General features: G+C 49.8%; 1 protein-coding gene across 1 annotated transcript in view; it reads left to right on the top strand.

Moving 5' to 3' along the window:
- The first annotated feature begins 5,475 nt into the window (after window positions 1-5,475).
- LOC134944209 (glycerol-3-phosphate dehydrogenase 1-like protein) overlaps window positions 5,476-21,279 on the top strand; it is a 76,070-nt gene continuing 60,266 nt past the window's right edge. Inside the window, exons 1-4 of the mRNA XM_063932792.1 lie at window positions 5,476-6,207; window positions 8,439-8,616; window positions 14,840-14,980; window positions 18,022-18,160. Coding sequence (XP_063788862.1) covers window positions 6,167-6,207; window positions 8,439-8,616; window positions 14,840-14,980; window positions 18,022-18,160 — 499 coding nt within the window. The 5' untranslated portion in view covers window positions 5,476-6,166. The remainder of the gene's footprint in view (window positions 6,208-8,438; window positions 8,617-14,839; window positions 14,981-18,021; window positions 18,161-21,279) is intronic.

The following is a 21,279-nucleotide window of genomic DNA, read 5'->3' on the forward strand; positions in this document are numbered from 1 at the left end:
AAGTTTGCATAGATTCCCAGCTCATGTTCCAACGCGTTTCGCTGTGTAACACAGCTTTTTCAAGGTGATGATGCTTGGTGCCAAGATGCCCTGTATATAGCAGTGCTAACTGTCCATAGTTTGCAGGTGCTGCTAATTGCATATTCATAATCAACATTAATTTCATGTAGACTATGAATATAAACGAAGCATCACTAGCACTAGCAGTGGAAGGTGGGACTATAGGCAGGGCAGCCGAGAGCCGGGCTGGGCCTAGGTACTTTTCAAGGGGCGTGGCCTAATCACAGGAGGTGTGGTCGTGTATCCTTAGAAAAAAATACTGAAAAAAATAGTATTTTAAGCACCTCCCTGGCCACACTGCAGCCCAGTACATAGCAGAGTATGTTGGGCTGAGGAGAAGAGCTATCACTGACATGGGTTGAGAGTGTTGTGAACTCGGGGGTTCTTCCGGTGACCGGGAAGGGGAACCACAGCTGGGCCGAAGTAGAGATGGCCGAATGTAGGTTTTCTTCATACAGGACTTAGCGGCAGACAAGGTTCGTGACGGATACTGGAGTCCACCTGAAAGACAGGACTTGAGAACGATGCTGGTGAATACTGCAAGTGATGCTGAAGAGTACTGAGGATAAGGCTGATAAGCGCAGAGACCGGGATTCAAGGACGATGCTGAAAGCACAGAATTAGCGGATTTGTGAGTGATGTTGAAGAACACTGTGACAAATGATTGTGAGCGTTGCTGAAGCACACGGTGACAAATGATTGTGAGCGTTGCTGAAGCACACGGTGACAAATGATTGTGAGCGTTGCTGAAGCACACAGTGACAAATAATCGTGAGCGTTGCTGAAGCACACTGAACGGTAAAAGCACTGAAGTTTGTTAAGGCTAGAAGACACGCTGAACACTGTAAGCACTGGAGTTCGTTTGGTAGAAAGTCTCGCTAAACGCTGGTTGCACTGGTGTCTATGTTACTGAGACACTCACAGGATGCTGGAAGCACCGAGGTCTGTGCAGCAAAGGAGCACGCTGAATGCTGGAGCACCGGAGTCGAAAGCAGCAGTAGGAGACACTTTAATGCTGGAACGCTGGAATCCGAAGTAGCAGTAGGAGACACTTGCACACTGGAATCCTGAAGTAGCAATGGGAGACACTTGCACGCTGGAACGCTGGAGTTTCAAAGCAGCAGTAGGAAACCTTTGCAGGCTGGAACACTGGAGTCGACTTTCTGGGAAAGAGAAGATACTCAGGCGCCGGGGCTCTGCCCGGCGTCTGCTTTTGAACTTCCCGCCCCGGTTTGATTGGCGGGGAGAGGAGAGCCGATGACGTCACCCGCCCACCCATCTCCGTGGACGCCGGCGGCGCCCACTCCCCGGAAGACTGCCGCGACCAGCTGCAACGGACGCCGGAACCCGGAGCCCACCAGCAGGGACGACCGCCAGGCGACCCAGCGCACCCAGAGAGGTAAGCGCGGCGGCCGCGGCGATGTGACAAGCTGCAGCTGCTGCTGCCAGGTAAGGAAGAGGGGGCCTGGGCCCCTACTGGAACTTCACTGGGCCCATCCATCAGACCTGGGCCTGGGTAATTTGTATCCTCTCCCCCGTCTCTCAACACCACTGACTATAGGGCCTTATTCAAGTTTGTTAGCAAACCAAAAAAGCACACTAATAGACAAAACCATGTGCACTGCAGGGGGGGTGGATGTAACATATGTAGAGAGAGTTAGATTTGGGTGGGGTGTGTTCAAACAGAAATCTAAATTGCAGTGTAAAAATAAAGCAGCCAGTATTTACCCTGCACAGAAACAATATAACCCACCCAAATCTAAAATTCTCTGCACATATTACATCTGCCCCCCCTGCAGTGCAACAAGGTTTTGCCCATTAGTGTGCTTTTTTGGTTTGCTAACAACTCTGATTAACCCCCATAGTTACAAAAGTCCTAACCTTAAATCAGGACAATTTGGAGGTAGGGTACAGTTACTTTTCCTGCCCACCTCTATGGGGAGCAAGGGAAAATCAATTGATGTTACTCTGTGAGGACGTTAGTATATGTAGACTTTTGTGATCCACTACATGGAGGCATAATGTCATCAGTCCAGCCCTAACATAAGTAAGACTTTTAGGTTTACTGGATGGTGAGACATCATATCCTTCAGTGGTGAATGCCGCCTTTGGAGATCATTGGATAGAGATGTCGTGTGCTGGGGCCCATCCCAGTTGTATGTACCCTTTTGGTTATTGCTGGATGGTGATACGCTTACATTGTATTAGAGTCATCACTGGTGTATGTAGGATTTTGGGGATCCCTTGATGGTGAGTTACCATTGTAAGGTTGGGTGTGGATCATTGGGTCAACCAGAAATCGACAGTCAATATAGGTCGACCTCATATGGTCTACATAAAGTATGTTGACTAAGTACAAAGGTCAACATGGTCAATAGGTCAACATGAAAAAGGTAGACACCACAACAGGTCGACAGGTACAAAAGCTTGACATGGAAATAGTCATCACAAAAAGGTAGACACAAGTTGTTGTTTTTTTATGTTATTTTGAATATTTAACCATGTGTAAGCCCAATTAGTGGAAATGTGTACCCTCTCGGGGCTCGCTTCACTTGCTATGCTTCGAGCAAGGTGCCTTGTTTCGCTACCGCTGCGCGCAACACAAGTTCTATTCCCAATCGTAGTCCACGTGGATGGTAAATGGTGAAAAAGTAAAAAAAAAGAGAAAAACTTGTGTGGACCATATGTGCGTCAACCATGGTCACGTCGTCCATTTGAATCTGTCGACCATTGAACCTGTCGACCTTAAGCACTGTCTATTTTTTACTGTACATGTCAACCTTTTGTTCCTATTGACCCAATACATGTTGACCGTATGGGGTTGACCTAATGATTGTCAACCTATTATCGGGAACCTGTTAGGGTTAATCCCTGATTTATGTAGAGTTTATTTTTTAGTGTTTACTGAATGGTGATATATCACATGGGTGGTCTCTTCCTGGTATATGTAGACTTTTGGGGATCACAGGATGGTGACATACAGTATCATGTTGGGGACTAACTCTGGTATATATAAACATTGTGGGTTAACTGGATCATGAGACACCATGTTGAGGTCCATCCCTGTTGTATGTAGACTTTTGTTGATCACTGGAGTGGAAGACATCATATTGGGGACCATCTCTGGATTATCTAGTTTTTTTGTGATAATTGAAAAGTGACATATCAAACTGGTGGTCCATTCCTGGTCTATGTGAACTTTCAGTGATCATTGGATGTTGTGAAATCATGTTGGGGGTCTATTTCTCATTTATGTAGACTTTGGAAATAACTTGATGGTGAGACCCCATGTTGGATTCCATCCCTATCTCATGAAGACTTCTGGGGATCACTGTATGACATCATGTATGGGTCCATCTCTTGTGTATGTAGAGCTTTGGGTATTATTGAATAGTAAGACATCATGTGGGGACCATCCCTGGCATATGTAGTCTTTTTTTTAGGGGTCATTGGATGGCGAGACATAATGTTGGGAGTCCATATCTGGTGTATGTATTCTTTTGGGGATTTCTGGATGTTAGAGTCCATACCTATTGTATATAGACATTTGGTGGTCCCTGAATGATCAGACATCATGTTGAAGGCCCATCCCTGGTGTATGTGACATTTGGATTTTTTGGGTGGTCAGACATTATGTTGGAGGCCATCAGTTAGGCATTTGGAGTCCCCTAGGTGGTGAAACATAATGTTTGGGGCTCATTCCCGATGTATGTAGACATTTGTTGGTCCCTGGGTGGGTTGACATCATATTGGAGGCTCATCCCTGGTATATGTAGACATTTGGTCTTACCTGGGTGGTGAGACTTCATTTTAGGGTCCCTGGTTGGTGAGACATCATTTTGGGTGTCCATACCTGGTGTATGTAGACATTTAGGGTTCCCTGGGTGGTGAGACATCATGTTGAGGGTCCTTGGGTGGTGAGAAATAATTTTGTGTGGCCCTGGGTGTTGAGACATCATATTGGGCTTCCCTGGGTAGTGAGATATCATGATAGGCTTCCCTGGGTGGTGAGACATAATGTTGGGCTTCCATGGGTGGTGAGACATCATGTTGGGAGTCCTTGGGTGGCGAGACATCATGTTGGGGGTTCCTGGATACTGGGTGATGAGACAACATGTTGGGAGTTCCGGGTTGGTGAGACATGTTGGGGGTCCCTGGATCCTGGGTGAAGAAACATCATGTTGGGGGTCCCTGGATCCTGGGTCGCGAGACATCATGTTGGGGGGTCCCTGGATCCTGGGTGGTGAGACATCATGTTGGGGGTCCCTGGATATTGGGTGGCGAGACATCATGTTGGGGGTCCCTGGACCCTGGGTGATGAGACAACATGTTGGGGGTTCCTGGGTGGTGAGACATAGTTGGGGGTCCCTGGATCCTGGGTGGTGAGACATCATGTTGGGGGTCCCTGGATCCTGGGTGGTGACACTTCAGGTGGGGGGGGGGGTGGGGGGCCTGGGGGGTGAGACATGTTGGGGGTCCCTGAATCCTGGGTGGTGAGACATCATGTTGGGTGTCCCTGGATCCTGGGTGGTGACACTTCACGTGGGGGGGGGGCCTGGGTGGTGAGACATGTTGGGGGATCCTGGGTGGTGAGACATCATGTTGTGGGTCCCTGGATCCTGGGTGGCGAGACATCATGTTGGCGGTCCCTGGATCCTGGGTGGTGAGACATGTTGGGGGGTCCCTGGATCCTGGGTGGCGAGACATCATGTTAGGGGTCATTGGTTCATGGGTGGTGAGACATCATGTTGGGGGTCCCTGGATCCTGGGTGGTGACACTTCATGTTGGGGGCGCCCTGGGTGGTGAGATATGTTGGGGGATCCTGGATGGTGAGACATCATGTTGGGGGTCCCTGGATCCTGGGTGGCGAGACATCATGCTGGGGGTTCCTGGGTGATGAAACATCATGTTGGGGATCCCTGGATCATGGGTGGTGACACTTCATGTTGGGGGGGCCCTGGGTGGTGAGGCATGTTGGGGGTCCCTGCATTCCAGGTGGTGAGACATCAAGTTGGGGGTCCCTGGATCCTGGGTGGTGACACTTCATGTTGGGGGCGCCCTGGGTGGTGAGACATGTTGGGGGATCCTGGATGGTGAGACATCATGTTGGGGGTCCCTGGATCCTGGGTGGCGAGACATCATGTTGGGGGTTCCTGGGTGATGAAACATCATGTTGGGGATCCCTGGATCATGGGTGGTGACACTTCATGTTGGGGGGGCCCTGGGTGGTGAGGCATGTTGGGGGTCCCTGCATTCCAGGTGGTGAGACATCAAGTTGTGCGGCCATCACTGGTATATGTGTGTGAAGTGTGTGATGATGGGAATATTTAAATCTGTAGGTTAAAAGCACAGGGCACATCCCGCAGTCCCGCCCTCAAAACAGTTTAGCCAATCGCAGACTAGCGGGAAGAATTATCACCTGACAGTCTCAACGTCTCAGATAGCCGGGCAGCGGCAGCAGCAGCAGCGGGCACACAGGGCGCAGCGTCACCCGGGAACAGCAGCAGCAGCGGGTACACAGGGCGCAGCGTCACCCGGGCACAGCAGCAGCGGGCACACAGGGCGCAGCGTCACCCGGGAACAGCAGCAGCAGCGGGCACACAGGGCGCAGCGTCACCCGGGAACAGCAGCAGCGGGCACACAGGGCGCAGCGTCACCCGGGAACAGCAGCAGCAGCGGGCACACAGGGCGCAGCGTCACCCGGGAACAGCAGCAGCGGGCACACAGGGCGCAGCGTCACACGGGCACAGCAGCAGCAGCGGGCACACAGGGCGCAGCGTCACCCGGGAACAACAGCAGCAGCGGGCACACAGGGCGCAGCGTCACCCGGGCACAGCAGCGGGCACACAGGGCGCAGCGTCACCAGGGCACAGCAGCAGCGGGCACACAGGGCGCAGCGACGCCCGGGCACAGCAGCAGCGGGCACACAGCGCGTAGCGTCACCCGGGCACAGCAGCAGCGGGCACACAGGGCGCAGCGTCACCCGGGCACAGCAGCAGCGGGCACACAGGTTGCAGAACCATCCGGGCACAGGTGGCACAGCACAGGGCGCAGCATCACCCGGGCACTAGCTGGCACATAGACTCCTAGCACCAGTCAGTGGAAATGTCCCCGCTCAGGGTGAGCATCATCGGCTCCGGCAACTGGTGAGTGGCCCCGGTATACACTGTATACTATTATATATATGTATATTATATTTCTCTAACGTCCTAGTGGATGCTGGGGACTCCGTTAGGACCATGGGGAATAGACGGGCTCCGCAGGAGACAGTGCACTCTAAGAAAGAATTAGAGTCACGCAGCCGCTGCGGCCCGCCCCCCGTTCGGTCGGCCGTCTGGCATGCACCGGTGCATGCGCAGTTCTGACCCGATCGCACAGCTGCGATAAACTGCAGCGTGCGATCGGGTCAGAATGAACCCCATAGAGTAGATATGCATAATCAAACAAAAAAATTACCCAAAACAGCATAGGTAAAAAAAAACAATAAACCCCAACCATCCCCTTCCCACATACTCACCCCAACACAGGTATACCTAGACCCTAACATTATAAAAAATAAAAATAGTTATACAAATAGAACTAGGGGCAACCAGTCCCATAGCCTACAGGACATGGAACCCCCCACCCTGAGAAGAAATACGTTGGCGGAGAGAACACATAGGGGTAATGCACACCCCAGCAACAGAAAAACAGTCAAATAAGAGGAAAGCAACAGAGCAGTGAGAACAGATACTTATGCAGGACTACAGTGTCACGGAGGGCCGGCACGCAGCGGTGGTTGCAGATCAATCTAGGCCCAGGCAGCCTGAGGGGTATCAAAGAAGTGCGTGCGGTTACCAGCGACCACTCTGAGATGAGCAGGAAATAGCATCGAGTATTGGAGTCGAAGATCACGGAGCCCCCGCTTTACCTGGAAAAACTGAGAACGGGATTTTTGGACTTCCGCTGAAAAATCCTGAAATACTGCCACCCCAAAACCTCCATGCTCCAATGGCCCCTGCGCCTGAGCAAGGTGCAGTATAGCATATCTGTCTTTATAGTGGAGAAGTTTAGCAATAAAAGTTCTAGGTTGTGCACCAGGAGGAAGAGGACGGACAGGAACCCTTTCCACTGCAAACTGCGGAGTGAAGGAATCTTTGCCGAAGGCCCACAAAAGCCAGGTCTCAAGAAAAGTTCAGGATTCGACCCCTCAGCCTTTTCAGGGAGTCCCACAAATTGAACATTGTTTCTTCTTAGACGCTCCTCCATATCAGTCAACTTAAGCTGACACGCCGACATTCGAGACTCCAGAGAGGATAAACGGGTAGGGACCGGCTTGTAAGAGTCTTCCAACGTGGAAATGCGATTCTCCGTCTCCCCGACTCTTTCCCGGAGCTTCTGCATATCCTGCCGTATAAAAGAAATGTCTACGTGCACTTCAGCAACTTTGTCCGTAAGCCGTTTCTCCGAGTCAGTAATAGCTTACAGGAGCTGCGTCATGGTGACCTCAGGAGAGCCGGCCATATTAGGCGAGGGGGGAAGCAGAGTCCGTATGTGGGGGGGATGAAGATGCAGAAGAATTCGAGTCAGGATTCCTATGGGCACATTTCGCCAGGCGTGCCGCGGCAGAATTGCCACGTCTACGGACCATGGGGCACACACACACAATAAAATGCCTTTGCACTTCAAGAGTAGCTCCCGACCAGCGCAGCTTTAGCGTGCTGGCCGGGAGCTACTCATCGCTCCCCAGCCTGCAGCGGCTGCGTGTGATGTCACACAGCCTCTGTGGACCGCCCCCCGTTCAGTCCGGCCACGCCAGCGTTGGCCGGCCCACGAAACGGCGTACAAACGCTGCCGTTCCGCCCCTCCCACCCAGCAACCGCCTCTGCCTGTCAATCAGGCAGAGGTGATCGTAATGGCCCAACGCCTCTGCCTGTAACGGCCGTCTGGCATGTAACGACGCCTCTGACTGTAACGCCCGTCTGGCATGCGTCAGCGCACTGCGGCACCGGTGCATGTGCAGTTATGACCCGATCGCACCGCTGCGATAAACTGTAGCGTGCGATCGGGTCAGAATGACCCCCAGAGAATATTCAGAATTCATTTTAGTTTCAGGAAACTGCAAACATTTAACTACAATATAATTCCTATTAAACCAAATGTGCATGACCTCATCAGGGGTTCATACTGTAGGTGGACGCAGCAGCGCAGATTGGTGGTCGCCTGTCTGCGAGTTTATGCAAATTACCCTACAAAGTTTGAAGGTATACCACAGCTGTCACAGCGCCGGTTACCCATAATGCACTGCTGTCAGTAGTTTTGGGTAGTTTATGAGCCTAGCATTGAGGGCTGGAGGGGTTAATCATTAATGTCTTCTGTACTTCTGATTGTGTTCCAGGGGTTCCGCTATCTCCAAAATCATTGGTAATAACACCAAGAGGTCCAACCGCTTCCATCCGGTGGTGAACATGTGGGTGTACGAGGAGATGGTCCAGGGACGGAAGTTAACGGAAATCATCAATCAGGATCATGAGAATGTCAAGTACCTACCTGGTCACCCATTGCCCCGGAATGTTGTAAGTGCGCCTTTACTGTACTCCGTGACGGCTTGTGTAGTTTTCTCTATCGTCCTAGTGGATGCTGGGGTTCCTGAAAGGACCATGGGGAATAGCGGCTCCGCAGGAGACAGGGCACAAAAAGTAAAGCTTTAGGATCAGGTGGTGTGCACTGGCTCCTCCCCCTATGACCCTCCTCCAAGCCTCAGTTAGATTTTTGTGCCCGGCCGAGAAGGGTGCAATCTAGGTGGCTCTCCTAAAGAGCTGCTTAGAAAAGTTTAGCTTAGGTTTTTTATTTTACAGTGAGTCCTGCTGGCAACAGGATCACTGCAACGAGGGACTTAGGGGAGAAGAAGTGAACTCACCTGCGTGCAGGATGGATTGGCTTCTTGGCTACTGGACATTAGCTCCAGAGGGACGATCACAGGTACAGCCTGGATGGTCACCGGAGCCTCGCCGCCGGCCCCCTTGCAGATGCTGAAACGAGAAGAGGTCCAGAATTGGCGGCAGAAGACTCCTCAGTCTTCTTAAGGTAGCGCACAGCACTGCAGCTGTGCGCCATTTTCCTCTCAGCACACTTCACACGGCAGTCACTGAGGGTGCAGGGCGCTGGGAGGGGGGCGCCCTGGGAGGCAAATGAAAACCTTTTTTGGCTAAAAATACCTCACATATAGCCTCCGGGGGCTATATGGAGATATTTAACCCCTGCCAGAATCCGTTAAGAGCGGGAGACGAGGCCGCCGAAAAAGGGGCGGGGCCTATCTCCTCAGCACACAGCGCCATTTTCCCTCACAGAAAGGCTGGAGGGAAGGCTCCCAGGCTCTCCCCTGCACTGCACTACAGAAACAGGGTTAAAACAGAGAGGGGGGGCACTAATTTGGCGTTAGAAATATATAAAAAAGATGCTATAAGGGAAAACACTTATATAAGGTTGTCCCTATATAATTATAGCGTTTTTGGTGTGTGCTGGCAAACTCTCCCTCTGTCTCTCCAAAGGGCTAGTGGGTCCTGTCCTCTATCAGAGCATTCCCTGTGTGTGTGCTGTGTGTCGGTACGTGTGTGTCGACATGTATGAGGACGATGTTGGTGAGGAGGCGGAGCAATTGCCTGTAATGGTGATGTCACTCTCTAGGGAGTCGACACCGGAATGGATGGCTTATTTAGGGAATTACGTGATAATGTCAACACGCGCCAAGGTCGGTTGACGACATGAGACGGCCGACAAACAATTAGTACCGGTCCAGACGTCTCAAAAACACCGTCAGGGGTTTTAAAACGCCCGTTTACTTTAGTCGGTCGACACAGACACAGACAGGGACACTGAATCCAGTGTCGACGGTGAATAAACAAACGTATTCCTTATTAGGGCCACACGTTAAGGGCAATGAAGGAGGTGTTACATATTTCTGATACTACAAGTACCACAAAAGAGGGTATTATGTGGGATGTGAAAAAACTACCGTAGTTTTTCCTGAATCAGATAAATTAAATGAAGTGTGTGATGATGCGTGGGTTCCCCCCGATAGAAAATATGGGCGGTATACCCTTTCCCGCCAGAAGTTAGGGCGCGTTGGGAAACACCCCTTAGGGTGGATAAGGCGCTCACACGCTTATCAGAACAAGTGGCGGTACCGTCTATAGATAGGGCCGTCCTCAAGGAGCCAGCTGACAGGAGGCTGGAAAAATATCATAAAAAGTATATACACACATACTGGTGTTATACTGCGACCAGCGATCGCCTCAGCCTGGATGTGCAGAGCTGGGGTGGCTTGGTCGGATTCCCTGACTAAAAATATTGATACCCTTGACAGGGACAGTATTTTATTGACTATAGAGCATTTAAAGGATGTATTTCTATATATGCGAGATGCACAGAGGGATATTTGCACTCTGGCATCAAGAGTAAGTGCGATGTCCATATCTGCCAGAAGATGTTTATGGACACGACAGTGGTCAGGTGATGCAGATTCCAAACGGCACAAAGGTGTATTGCCGTATAAAGGAAGAGGAGTTATTTGGGGTCGGTCCATCGGACCTGGTGGCCACGGCAACTGCTGGAAAATCCACCGTTTTTACCCTAAGTCACATCTCTGCAGAAAAAGACACCGTCTTTTCAGCTTCAGTCCTTTCGTCCCTATAAGAGTCATATCTGCCCAGGGATAGAGGAAAGGGAAGAAGACTGCAGCAGGCAGCCCATTCCCAGGAACAGAAGCGTTCCACCGCTTCTGACAAGCTCTCAGCATGACGCTGAGACCGTACAGGACCCCTGGATCCTACAAGTAGTATCCCAGGGGTACAGATTGGAATGTCGAGACGTTTCCCCTTCGCAGGCTCCTGAAGTCTGGTTTACCAAGGTCTCCCTCCGACAAGGAGGCAGTATGGGAAACAATTCATGAGCTGTATTCCCAGCAGGTGATAATTAAATTACCCCTCCTACAACAAGAAAAGGGGGTATTATTTCACACTATATTGTGGTACTGAAGCCAGAAGGCTAGGTGAGACCTATTCTAAATCTAAAAAAATTTGAACACTTACAAAGGTTCAAATCAAGATGGAGTCACTCAGAGCAGTGATAACGAACCGGGAAGAAGGGGACTATCTGGTGTCCCGAGACATCAGGGATGCTTACCTCCATGTCCAAAATTTGCCCTTATCACTAAGGGTACCTCAGGTTCGTGGTACAGAACTGTCACTATCAGTTTCAGACGCTGCCGTTTGGATTGTCTACGGCACCCCGGGTCTTTACCAAGGTAATGGCCGAAATGATGGTTCTTCTTCGAAGAAAAGGCGTCTTAATTATCCCTTACTTGGACGATCTCCTGATAAGGGCAAAGTCCAGGGAACAGTTGGAGGTCGGAGTAGCACTATCTCGGATACTGTTACAACAGCAGGAGTGGATTCTAAATATTCCAAAATCGCAGCTGATCCCGACAACAAGTCTCCTGTGCTTAGGGATGATTCTGGACACAGTCCAGAAAAAGGTGTTTCTCCCGGAAGAGAAAGCCAGGGAGTTATCCGAGCTAGTCAGGAACCTCCTAAAATCAGTGCATCATTGCACAAGGGCCATGGTAAAAAAAATGGTGACTTCCTTCGAAGCAATTCCAGTCGGCAGATTTCATGCAAGAACTTTTCAGTGGGATCTGCTGGACAAATGGTCCGGATCGCATCTTCAGATGCATCAGCGGATAACCCTATATCCAAGGACAAGGGTGTCTCTCCTGTGGTGGTTACAGAGTGCTCATCTTCTAGAGGGCCGCAGATTCGGCATTCAGTTTTGGATGTTGGTGACCACGGAGGCCAGCCCGAGAGGCTGGGGAGCAGTCACACAAGGAAAAAATTTCCAGGGAGTGTGATCAAGTCTGGAGATTTTTCTCCACATAAATATAGCTAAGGGTAAATTTATAATGCTCTAAGCTTAGCAAGACCTCTGCTTCAAGGTCAGCCGGTATTGATCCAGTGGGATAAAACATCACGGCAGTCGCCCACGTAAATAGACAGGGCGGCACAAGAAGCAGGAGGGCAGTGGAAAAAACTGCAAGGACTTTTCGCTGGGCGGAAAATCATGTGATAACACTGTCGGCAGTGTTTCATTCCGGGAATGGAAACTGGGAAGCAGACTTCCTCAGTAGGCACGACCTCCACCCGGCAGAGTGGGAACTTCATGGGAAGTTTTCCACATAATTGTAAACCGTTGGGAATTACCAAAGGTGGACATGATGGCGTCCCGTCTGAACAAAAAACGGGACAGGTATTGCGCCAGGTTAAGAGACCCTCAGGCAATAGCTGTGGACGTTCTGGTAACACCGTGGGTGTACCAGTCGGTGTATGTGTTCCATCCTCTGCTTTTCATACCTACGGTACTGAGAATTATAAGACGTAGAGGAGTAAGAACTATACTCATGGCTCCGGATTGGCCAAGAAGGACTTGGTACCCGGAACTTCAAGAGATGCTCACAGAGGACTTATGGCCTCTGCCGCTAAGAAGGGACTTGTTTCAGCAAGTACCATGTCTGTTCCAAGACTTACCGCAGCTGCGTTTGACGGCATGGCGGTGGAACGCCGAATCCTAAGGGAAAAGGCATTCAGGAAGAGGTCATTCCTACCCTGGTCAAAGCCAGAAAGGAGGTGACCGCACAACATTATCACCACATGTGGCGAAAATATGTTGCGTGGTGTGAGGCCAGGAAGGCCCCACGAAGAAATTTCAACTCGGTCGATTCCTGCATTTCTTGCAAACAGGAGTGTCTATGGGCCTCAAATTGGGGTCCATTAAGGTTCAAATTTCGGCCCTGTCGATTTTTCTTCCAGAAAGAATTGGCTTCAGTTCCTGAAGTCCAGAAGTTTGTCAAGGGAGTATTGCATATACAACCCCCCTTTGTGCCTCCAGTGGCACTGTGGGATCTCAACGTAGTTCTGGGATTCCTCAAAACACATTGGTTTAAAACCAGTCAAATCTGTGGATTTGAAGCATCTCACATGAAAAGTGAACATGCTCTTGGACCTGGCCTGGACCAGGCGAGTGTCAAATTGGTGGTTTTTTTCTCAAAAAAGCCCATATCTGTTTGTCCATTCGGACAGGGCAGAGCTGCGGACTCGTCCCCAGTTCTCTCCCTAAGGTGGTGTCAGTGTTTCACCTGAACCAGCTTATTGTGGTGTCTTGCGCCTACTAGGGACTTGGAGGACTCCAAGTTGCTAGATGAGGTCAGGGCCCTGAAAATATAGGTTCCAGGACGGCTGGAGTCAGGAAAACTGACTTGCTGTTATCCTGTATGCACCCAACAAACTGGGTGCTCTTGCTTTTAAGCAGACTTTTGCTAGTTGGATGTGTAATACAATTCAGCTTGCACATTCTGTGGCAGGCCTGCCACAGCCAAAATATGTAAATGCCCATTCCACAAGGAAGGTGGGCTCATCTTGGGCGGCTGCCCGAGGGGTCTCGGCTTTACAACTTTGCCGAGCGGCTATTTAGTCAGGGGCAAACACGTTTGTAAAATCCTACAAATTTGATACCCTGGCTAAGGAGGACCTGGAGTTCTCTCATTCGGTGCTGCAGAGTCATCCGCACTCTCCCGCCCGTTTGGGAGCTTTGGTATAATCCCCATGGTCCTTTCAGGAACCCCAGCATCCACTAGGACGATAGAGAAAATAAGAATTTACTTACCGATAATTCTATTTCTCGGAGTCCGTAGTGGATGCTGGGCGCCCATCCCAAGTGCGGATTATCTGCATTACTTGTACATAGTTACAAAAATCGGGTTATTATTGTTGTGAGCCATCTTTTCAGAGGCTCCGCTGTTATCATACTGTTAACTGGGTTCAGATCACAGGTTGTACAGTGTGATTGGTGTGGCTGGTATGAGTCTTACCCGGGATTCATAAATCCTTCCTTATTGTGTACGCTCGTCCGGGCACAGTACCTAACTGAGGCTTGGAGGAGGGTCATAGGGGGAGGAGCCAGTGCACACCACCTGATCCTAAAGCTTTACTTTTTGTGCCCTGTCTCCTGCGGAGCCGCTATTCCCCATGGTCCTTTCAGGAACCCCAGCATCCACTACGGACTCCGAGAAATAGAATTATCGGTAAGTAAATTCTTATTATAATGCGTAATGCCACACTGTACAGAGCCGCGGGAAATTGTGGTGCGGTCAATTGAGAAGGAACATTTTATTTAACTAATCTTTCTTCATCAGGGTCCACAGGATTCCACAGGGGAGACAATGGGATGTAGGTGGGGGACAGGAACGGTCACAAGTTTTTCCCCTTTAAATCACCATTTAACTATTTATCAAGCTGTTATTTTATTAAATTCAATTTATATCCATTACAGTACAGCTCTGCAGAATATATAGGCACACTATAAGTAATGTATAATAGTCGTGTCGATAGATTGTAACCCCCTACGGGAAGTGTTATATGTGATTCTGTGCACGTGTGATTTTCATGCTTACAAATGATAACCAACCATATATACTGTACAACGCTGCAGTACACGCTGGGACATCGGTAATAGATGTAGAAGGTGGTTTAGAATGTGTTTTGCTATATAATATAGAAGGTGATTACACTGAGCTGCATTGCATTGTGTACAGGCAGACGCTTCAGGATTAAAAACATTCCCCCAAAAGTGCATTTGCCTTGGGGGGGGGGGGGGGGCAGTGAACTTATCTTATCTCATCCTAATGACTATTATTTACTGTATAAACCTAACTCTACATTTTCCTTCTTTCCTGCATCGTGTTACAAGGTGGCTGTGCCGGAACTGGTGGATGCTGTAGCCGGCACAGATATCCTGGTTTTTGTGGTGCCCCATCAGTTCATCAACAGGATCTGCGACCAGCTGGTTGGCCACCTGAAAACTGGAGCATTTGGGATCTCTCTGATCAAGGTGAGGACGAGGATGGTGAGAGATGAGTGATGAGAAGATACAAGTACCTCTCTCCGCTCCAATCTATCCTCAATGCTGCTGCTCGGCTCATCCTCCTCACCAAACGCACTACGTCCACCTCCCCTCTCCTACAAGCCCCTCACTGGCTTCCCTTCCCTTTCAGAATCCAATTCAAACTTCTCACACTCACTTACAAAGTCCTCACCCACTCCTCTCCCATCTACATCTCTGACCTTATCTCCCTTTACTCTCCCACCCGTACTCTTCACTCTGCTAATGCACGCCGACTCTCCTGTCTTCTGATTACTTCCTCCCACTCCTATCTCCAAGATTTCTCACGCGCTGCTCCCTTACTCTGGAATTCTTTACCTCTCCCCCTCAGACTCTCCACTTCTCTACAAAACTTAGGTGGTCATTCCGAGTTGTTCGCTCGCAAGCTGCTTTTAGCAGCTTTGCACACGCTAAGCCGCTGCCTACTGGGAGTGAATCTTAGTTTCTTAAAATTGCGAACGAAAGATTCGCAATATTGCGATTACACACCTCTTAGCAGTTTCTGAGTAGCTCCAGACTTACTCGGCATCTGCGATCAGTTCAGTGCTTGTCGTTCCTGGTTTGACGTCACAAACACACCCAGCGTTCGTCCAGACACTCCTCCGTTTCTACAGCCACTCCCGCGTTTTTCCCAGAAACGGTAGCGTTTTTTCACACACACCCATAAAACGGCCTGTTTCCGCCCAGAAACACCCACTTCCTGTCAATCACACTACGATCGCCTGAACGAAGAAAAAGCCGTGAGTAAAATACCTAACTTCTTAGCAAATTTACTTGGCGCAGTCGCAGTGCGAACATTGCGCATGCGCACTAAGCGGAAAATCGCTGCGATGCGATGAAATTTACAGAGCAAACCACTCGGAATGACCACCTTAAAACGGGCTCTTAAGACCCACTTCTTTACCAAACCCAGCCAAATCTCATCCTAACCCTCTGTTCCACGCTCTCTATGTACCCCATCTGTGTCACCCCTGTCTGCCCCTCCCTTTTAGAATGTAAGATCTCACGAGCAGGGCCCCCTTCCCTCATGTGCTTATACTTTTCTTACTTAATAATCCTCAACTGCCCAAATCCTGCAGTTTTCGGCCACCCTGATGCTTATCTCAGTGTCGTCTACTGATGTAGTTATGTTTAGTTACCCTGTACTTGTCCTATATATTGTCTTCATCTGTGAGGGCTATATTCAATAGGAGTCGGATCCATTCCGACATGCAGTTGTCGGAATGGATCCGACAACCCCTATTCAATGGACGGCCAAATCCGACTGTCAGATTTGGCCGTCCTGTCAGGCAGCTGGCAGCAGGGGAGGGGAGTAGAGAGCGGCGTCCGTGAGCGGGGGGGGGGGGGGGGGGGCTGGCTGCGGGGGACATGTGTGGAGCCGCAGGTGTGGAGCCGCAGGAGGAGCTGGCAGCAGGAAGAGAGGTGCTGCGGCGGCGGGGGGAGAATTGATCTGCGGCCAGCAGGAGGTGCTGGCAGCGGGGGTAACATGTCTGCGGCGGCGGGGGGAGCATTGATCTGCGGCCTACGGGAGGTGCTGGCAGCGGGGTAACATGTCTGCGGCGTCGGGGGGAGGCGCTGCAGGGAGAGAGGGGACCTGGCCAGGGGACAGCCAGGCACCTATCTCCCTGCAGCGCCTCCCCCCGCCACCGCAGACATGTCACCCCGCAGCCAGCTCCCCCCGCTGGCCGCCGATCTCAGCCCCCACACCACCGCCCGCAGTACCGCTCCTCTACTCACCTCAATCCGACTTGTTTTCAAGTCGGATTGAGTTTGTCGGAAAAGGGGCCCCATTTCCGACAGTAGCACGTGGATCGGCGTCTATTCCGCCGATCCATGTGTTTTCCGACAAGTCGGGAATTCCCGACTTGTTGGAAAAAATCAGCCCCTATTGAATAGGTTGGAACCCTTTCCGACCTATTTATGTCGGAAGCTGACGTCTTTCCGACAAGATGGCAGCTTACGACAGTATTGAATATAGCCCTAAGTCACTGTCTTCCTGTTTTGATTATTTGTTTATGTACTCTGTAATTGGGCGCTGCGGAACCCTTGTGGCACCATATAAATAAAGGATAATAATAATAATAATAATAATGCGTAGTCACGTTGTAGCTTAGTGTAAAGTGTTTGTGTTGGAGACACGTTTCCTCATCACAGTATAACGAGATATTAATATGTCCGGGTGACAAATAGTGACGATAAAATAAGTCACAGTGTTGTACTGTATGAGGCCACAAACCGTTCAGTATAAACTTCATTTATTGGAGTGACAGTTGGCAAATCGCTTCTTGGCCAATTATAAAAGGAGTCAGAAAAAGTTATTTACTAAAACTACATCAACCAATCGGACTTCACTTTCTTTGTTTGACAGGTAGCAGAGATATAAAGCTAATTGCTGATTGGATGGGTTTGTGTTGGTGCACATTTGTCCTCATAAAGGCGATTTACAGAGATTGATTCTGTTAATGACTCGGAGGACTATAATTATGAGACAGTGGCTTTTGTAGGCCGCCAAGGATCTGAAGTGAAAATTTAAAGCGGCACTCACATTAAGGGTCAAGCACGCCGCTGCTTCATAAATACAGGCCAAAATGTTTTCCCTACTTCCTGTGGCCGAATTATTGTAGTAACTGTGTGGGAAAGTTGTTAGCGGACTTTTCTATGTACAGAATAATTAATATCTATATATCTTCACCTATAATGCAAGCCTTACAGCCAGGCTGACCAGTAATTGCAATCCTCCAGCTACAATGAGAAACTCTAGGACTATTTTGTGGCATCATTACATTGTTGTGGTCTAGGGCAAAATAATTTATCTAGAATAACGTGTCATGAAAAAGGTGCCTGCCTTGATTTCCATGATCCGGGGTTGAGCCGCTGGGAACCAGTGTTGGGAGCTGGGTGACAGCGCCCTCTCCTGGGGACTTGTCAGTATACAGTGTTTTCATTCACATCGTCTTATTTGATTGCCGCAATGGCCTTGGTCTGTGCAGGGAGTGGACGAAGCGCCGGATGGACTGAAGCTGATCTCCGACATTGTACGGGAGAAACTGGGCATAGAAGTCAGTGTCCTGATGGGCGCAAACATCGCCAGCGAGGTGGCCGATGAGAAGTTCTGTGAGACCACCATTGGTAAGAATATGTCATTGTATGAGGTGGATACTCCATTCTCCTAATCTGGACGGCAATATGGACTGATACTCTGTACATGGACTGATACTCTGTACATTAGCAGATTTGACGTGTTTCAACATTTTACACTTGAGCCCAATGATATTCTATAGCTTAGGTAGATAAAGTGGGATAATTAAGGGGAAACAGAGTTCAGGTAAGAATTGTTTTACAGGAAGGGAGTTCTCCTAAGAATGGGTATCCAACAAGAAAGGAGTCTTGGCCTAAATTTGTTAAGCAGCGACTTAGTGAAATTTCTCTAACGTCCTAGTGGATGCTGGGGACTCCGTCAGGACCATGGGGATTAGCGGCTCCGCAGGAGACAGGGCACAAAAATAAAGCTTTAGGATCAGGTGGTGTGCACTGGCTCCTCCCCCTATGACCCTCCTCCAAGCCTCAGTTAGGTTTTTGTGCCCGTCCGAGCAGGGTGCAATCTAGGTGGCTCTCCTAAAGAGCTGCTTAGAAAAAGTTTTTAGGTTTTTTATTTTCAGTGAGTCCTGCTGGCAACAGGCTCACTGCATCGAGGGACTTAGGGGAGAGAAGTGAACTCACCTGCGTGCAGGATGGATTGGCTTCTTAGGCTACTGGACACCATTAGCTCCAGAGGGAGTCGGAACACAGGTCTCACCCTGGGGTTCGTCCCGGAGCCGCGCCGCCGACCCCCCTTGCAGATGCCGAAGATGGAAGAGGTCCAGAAGCAGGCGGCAGAAGACTTTTCAGTCTTCCTGAGGTAGCGCACAGCACTGCAGCTGTGCGCCATTGTTGTCAGCACACTTCACACAGCGGTCACGGAGGGTGCAGGGCGCGGGGGGGGCGCCCTTGGCAGCAATGTATAATACCTTTTTTATGGCTAAAAATACATCACATATAGCCCCTGGAGGCTATATGGATGTATTTAACCCCTGCCAGGTCTCAGAAAAACGGGAGAAGAAGCCCGCCGAAAAGGGGGCGGGGCCTATTCTCCTCAGCACACAGCGCCATTTTCCCTCACAGAAATGCTGGTGGGAAGGCTCCCAGGCTCTCCCCTGCACTGCACTACAGAAACAGGGTTAAAACAGAGAGGGGGGGGCACTGATTTGGCGATATGACTACATATATTAAAATGCTATAAGGGAAAAGCACTTATATAAAGGGTGTCCCTGTATAATTATAGCGTTTTTGGTGTGTGCTGGCAAACTCTCCCTCTGTCTCCCCAAAGGGCTAGTGGGTCCTGTCCTCTATCAGAGCATTCCCTGTGTGTGTGCTGTGTGTCGGTACGTGTGTGTCGACATGTATGAGGACGATGTTGGGAGGCGGAGCAAATTGCCTGTAATGGTGATGTCACTCTCTAGGGAGTCGACACCGGAATAGATGGCTTATTTAAGGAATTACGTGATAATGTCAACACGCTGCAAGTCGATTGACGACATGAGACGGCCGGCAAACATATTAGTATCTGTCCAGGCGTCTAAAACACCGTCAGGGACGTTATAATGCCCATTTTACCTCAGTCGGTCGACACAGACACGGACACTGACTCCAGTGTCGACGGTGAAGAAACAAACGTATTTTCCTTTAGGGCCACACGTTACTTGTTAAGGGCAATGAAGGAGGTGTTACATATTTCTGATACTACAAGTACCACAAAAAAGGGTATTATGTGGGGTGTGGAAAAACTACCTATAGTTTTTCCTGAATCAGATAAATTAAATGAAGTGTGTGATGAGGCGCGGGGTTCCCCCGATAGAAAATTATTGGCGGTATACCCTTTCCCGCCAGAAGTTAGGGCGCGTTGGGAAACACCCCTTAGGGTGGATAAGGCGCTCACACGCTTATCAAAACAAGTGGCGGTACCGTCTCCAGATACGGCCGCCCTTAAGGAGCCAGCTGATAGGAGGCTGGAAAATATCCTAAAAAGTATATACACACATACTGGTGTTATACTGCGACCAGCGATCGCCTCAGCCTGGATGTGCAGCGCGGGGGTGGCTTGGTCGGATTCCCTGACTGAAAATATTGATACCCTTGACAGGGACAGTATTTTATTTACTATAGAGCATTTAAAGAATGCATTTCTATATATGCGAGATGCACAGAGGGATATTTGCACTCTGGCATCAAGAGTGAGTGCGATGTCCATATCTGCCAAAAGATGTTTATGGACACGACAGTGGTCAGGTGATGCAGATTCCAAACGGCACAAAGATGTATTGCCGTATAAAGGGGAGGAGTTATTTGGGGTCGGTCCATCGGACCTGGTGGCCACGGCAACTGCTGGGAAATCCACCGTTTTTACCCTAAGTCACATCTATGCAGAAAAAGACACCGTCTTTTCAGCCTCAGTCTTTTCGTCCCCATAAGCATATCTGCCCAGGGATAGAGGAAAGGGAAGAAGACTGCAGCAGGCAGCCCATTCCCAGGAACAGAAGCCTTCCACCGCTTCTGCCAAGTTCTCAGCATGACGCTGGAGCCGTACAGGACCCCTGGATCCTACAAGTAGTATCCCAGGGGTACAGATTGGAAAGTCGAGACGTTTCCCCTCGCAGGTTCCTGAAGTCTGCTTTACCAACGTCTCCCTCCGACAGGGAGCCAGTATTGGAAACAATTCACAAGCTGTATTCCCAGCAGGTGATAATCAAAGTACCCCTCCTACAACAAGGAAAGGGGTATTATTCCACACTATATTGTGGTACTGAAACCAGAAGGCTCGGTGAGACCTATTCTAAATCTGAAATATTTGAACACTTACAAAGGTTCAAATCAAGATGGAGTCACTCAGAGCAGTGATAGCGAACCAGGAAGAAGGGGACTATATGGTGTCCGGGGACATCAGGGATGCTTACCTCCATGTCCCAATTTGCCCTTCTCACCAAGGGTATCTCAGGTTCGTGGTACAGAACTGTCACTATCAGTTTCAGACGCTGCCGTTTGGATTGTCCACGGCACTCCGGGTCTTTACCAAGGTAATGCCCGAAATGATGATTCTTCTTCGAAGAAAATGGACGACCTCCTGATAAGAGCAAGGTCCAGAGAACAGTTGGAGGTCGGAGTAGCACTATCTCAAGTAGTTCTACGACAGCACGGGTAGATTCTAAATATTC

The sequence above is a fragment of the Pseudophryne corroboree genome, chromosome 7 (genome assembly GCF_028390025.1).
Source record: "Pseudophryne corroboree isolate aPseCor3 chromosome 7, aPseCor3.hap2, whole genome shotgun sequence".
Taxonomy (NCBI): domain Eukaryota; kingdom Metazoa; phylum Chordata; class Amphibia; order Anura; family Myobatrachidae; genus Pseudophryne; species Pseudophryne corroboree.